Genomic DNA, 3,922 nt, shown 5'->3' on the forward strand with positions numbered 1-3,922 from the left:
CAAGAGATGGCATTTCTACTTCTGTTACAGAAACTATCCTGATGGACTTAGCAGCATGGCATGGAAGACTATGATATCTATCACTGAGAACTCAATTTTCTGGAGATCCAGGACCTCTACTTGTCAATACCATGTCCCACAGAGCACACCTTGTACCCTTGTGTTCCTGTCTGAGCTGAGACATGTGGTTCTCACTGAGTCATCAGCTGTAGGTACTGAGGTAGTCACTGCATGAGTCTCACACAACTACACAGAAGACGTCATCTGACAAAGGCAGTGCGTGTGGGTAGATTTCATAGAAAGCCTTCTATGATGACTCACCATAAAACCAAAGGAAAACTGTGGTCACTGAGCCCACTCCCCCTTCTTCCTCTGGTGGGTGCTAAAAGAAAGCAAGAACAAGGCTCCAGAAGACCTAAGCAGCCTTCCTGGGAAGATGCAGCTGCTTCTGCTCCTGTTGGCCTTCTTTCTGCCACCCATGGCAAAGGCAGGTGAGTGAGCACCCCACCCTCAGAGGCCCAATCCCGTCCCTCAGCCAGCGCAGATCTCCTGTCCCTGCTGTACACCCCTAATCATCTATCCAAATGTGATACTGGATATGTTGTCAGCAGGAATAGGAGGGCAGAGACTCTAGAAGAGACAGTGGATAACCCCCTCCAACCCTCACCCTTCTCATCTCAAAACTGGGCTTTCCCTGAAGGACACAGTAGGTGGTGGGAATATGGAAGAGAGAAAATACTGAATTACTGGAGAGGGCAAAATGCATCTGACTCTGTGTCTGGGATGAGACACGTGTTCCCCTTACCTGCGGCTTAGCAGACAACTCCAGAGCTCAGCAACCCCAGAATTGGTGGATCACTGTCCTCAGGACACTGTTTTTGCCTCTGCCTAGTCCCAACCCACCTGGCTCCTATCTCTAACCCTGTTCTTCCAAGGCATTTGGGAGATCACATGTTTTCAAGTAGAAGCCATTGTGGCAGGTGTAGCAGGCCCTAATGTCTCTGTTTTCCAGAATCCCTCTAACACAGTCCTATCAACCCTCAAAGAGAGACTAACTGAAGTCATTCGCCATGAAGCCACTGAACATTGACTGGGTACCTACTACATGTCAGGCCTCAAGAAACAGGATGTAACAAAATCTATATTTAAATTGAAGTCTTGGTAGCTAAAATGCAGCACCATCCCAGATCTCAGGAGGGTCTTAGAAACTCACTAGAAACACAAAAGTCACCAGAGGAATTATGAGGAGTCTTGGGGAATTCATTGTTCACAGAGAGCTATGCTCACCTCCAACTATGCTTGGAAGAAATATTTATAAATCAAGACCTGCTTTTCTCTCATTTTCCAGAGGGGGAAAGTGAGTCCTCTTCCCTAATTGCTCCCAATTCCAGGGCATTCAAAGTTCCCAGACTCCCAGTAGGTCTGTGCCACCAAGCAGAACCCAACTGGTGCATCTGATGGGTGCACACAAGCCAACAGACTTTTCTTTCAGGAGAGATCATTGGGGGACAAAAGGCCAAGCCCCACTCCCACCCCTACATGGCCTATCTTCAAAGGTTGGATAATGGTTTTTGGAAGATGTGTGGTGGCTTCCTGATACAAGAGGACTTTGTGATGACAGCTGCTCACTGTTCAGGGAGGTAAGGAGCGGGAGACAGCCCAACCTCCTGGAATCACTCCACAGCGACACCAGTTTCTTCCCAAGGAACAACCTGGGCTTCTAGGAACTTATGTGCAGGATAAGAGAGAGGACCAGCCAAGCCTCATTGGAAAGATAGGCACATTGGTCCCAGAGGCATTGCTGAGTGGATAAGGAGGCTCTATTTTTATTTAGACCTAGGTTGGCATTGCAATGAAAACTAAAGCAATTTCATGTTTCCCTGGGACTAAATGACCCTAGAGAACCTCTGACACAGTCCCTGATGGCTCCAGAATTTTACCTCAATAGCTAAGAAGCAGAGGGTACAGTCACTCCTGTCCCCTCAATTTTCCTTCAGTTGTAGCCCCACCTCGCCAGGCTGTATCCTGCTCTTAACACCTCCTGAGCTGTGTCCCCTCTAACTCCCCACTTCCCTCCCCAAACACACTCTGCTCTCTGTGCAGCTCAATAAATGTCACCCTGGGTGCCCACAACATCAAGGAACAGGAGAAGACTCAGGAGGTCATCCCTGTGAAAAGAGCCATCCGCCACCCAGACTATCAGCACCTCACAAATGACATCATGTTATTGCAGGTAAAGCACACCTTCCTGCTGCCCTTGCTGTCCTTGGTGCAGGGTCTCCCCGTCCCTCTGGGACCCTGCTCTTTCCTCTTTTCCATCCTGACTAACACAGATGTCCAGGCCCAGAGGCCACTGGCTGAACTCAACTCTCTCAATCTTTTCCTGTCAGCTGGAGAGAAAGGTCAAGCTGACTCCAGCTGTGCAGCTCCTCAGACTGCCCAGAAGCAATTCCCAGGTGAAGCCAGGGACAGTGTGCAGTGTGGCCGGCTGGGGGCAGATGACCCCAACAGGCAAACCTTCAGATGAACTGCAGGAGGTGAAGCTGACAGTGCAAAAGGACCAGGAGTGCAAGACCCACTTTAGCAAATACAACAATACTTCTCAGATGTGCGTGGGAGACCCAAAGATAAGACATGGTCCTTTTCAGGTAAAACTGAGCATCTGCCTCTCTTGGCTCTGGGAAAGGGTTTTGGGAAGTTAGGGAACATGGAGACCCAAGCATCAGAGGACTCTTTTGCCCACAAAGCTGTGAGTCTCCCTCTGACTAGCTGGAGAAGGAAAAAACTAGGAGCCCTGCCACTTACCAAGGGGTCTCTGTTGACTACCATTCCATAGAACCATGAGTCTGCAACATGCCACCCTACCTTAGATGTTTCTTAAGGGGCAGAAATTATAGCCAAGTGGCTCTTCACAGATAGCACCTACCCTTATCACTGGGTTCATTCTCCATGTTCAATATCAGCCCCACTCACCTGTCTCCATATTTGGAAGAAATTGTGCCACACACCTTTATAGGGAAGAGAATCCCAGAACCTGGTGGAGAAGACAGAGGCTGGTCTCATGGGTGAGGTGAACCAGTAACAATGTACACGGTGGACAGAGCAGGGCAGCTGCTGGTCCCCAGGGTGCTCTTTTCCCCCAAGAAGGTTGCTCAAGTCATCCTTCTCTTAGAGATGGCAAAAGATAGCATGGAAGACAGGGCCAGTTGGAGTAATGGCTCATTCCTCCTCTCTCTCTCTATTCACAGGGGGATTCCGGAGGCCCCCTGGTGTGCAACAAGGTAGCACAGGGCATTGTCTCCTATGCACGCAATGATGGGACAGCTCCACAAGTCTTCACCAAGGTCTCACATTTCCTAAAATGGATAAAGAACACCATGAACCACCGCTAACTACAGGAGACAGACTTAACACCCTCTTTGACTACCTTCCCTGGAAGTAGGTCCAGGGAAGATGGGAGGTGCCAAAAACTGAATAAAGATGCATTAGCTTCTGAAACACCGGCTTCTTGATTATTGTTTATTTCTTGATTTTATTCATGGGGACCAACTCTGTGCTAGGCAGACCAATGATACAATTCTGCTGTTTTCTGTGTTGCCCATTTCCTTCTCCCCTCCCCACCTCCTCAAAGCCCAATTCAAAGCTATTACCCAGCTCCTCCTTATATGTTCTGTTCTCTCCAGGGCCTGCCCTTCTGACAGGACTGAAGCTGAGTACCATCAAGAGAAACTTTGACGGCTCTTTTCCTGGTCCTCAGGGTGGATTTCTTACCTCCTCTGTGTAATGAAGCAGAGGGAAAGAATAACACCATTGATCGTAGTGACCAAGCAGACATACCTGAGGTCACTGCTTGGGGACATAGCCCCACCACACTGAGCAGGGAAAGGGCCTTCCTAAGTGGGACATTTCTTCGTAGTAAAGA

The 3,922-nt window shown here is 49.0% G+C and overlaps 1 protein-coding gene across 1 annotated transcript; it reads left to right on the forward strand.

Moving 5' to 3' along the window:
- The first annotated feature begins 335 nt into the window (after positions 1–335).
- LOC109680646 (granzyme B-like) lies at positions 336–3,498 on the forward strand. The gene is made up of 5 exons (XM_020155404.2): positions 336–491; positions 1,493–1,640; positions 2,104–2,233; positions 2,391–2,648; positions 3,249–3,498. The coding sequence occupies exons 1-5, from the start codon at positions 437–439 to the stop codon at positions 3,390–3,392; spliced, it is 735 nt and encodes a 244-aa protein (XP_020010993.1). The 5' UTR covers positions 336–436; the 3' UTR covers positions 3,393–3,498.
- Positions 3,499–3,922: the final 424 nt, after the last annotated feature.

Source organism: Castor canadensis, chromosome 3 (assembly GCF_047511655.1).
Source record: "Castor canadensis chromosome 3, mCasCan1.hap1v2, whole genome shotgun sequence".
Lineage (NCBI taxonomy): Eukaryota > Metazoa > Chordata > Mammalia > Rodentia > Castoridae > Castor > Castor canadensis.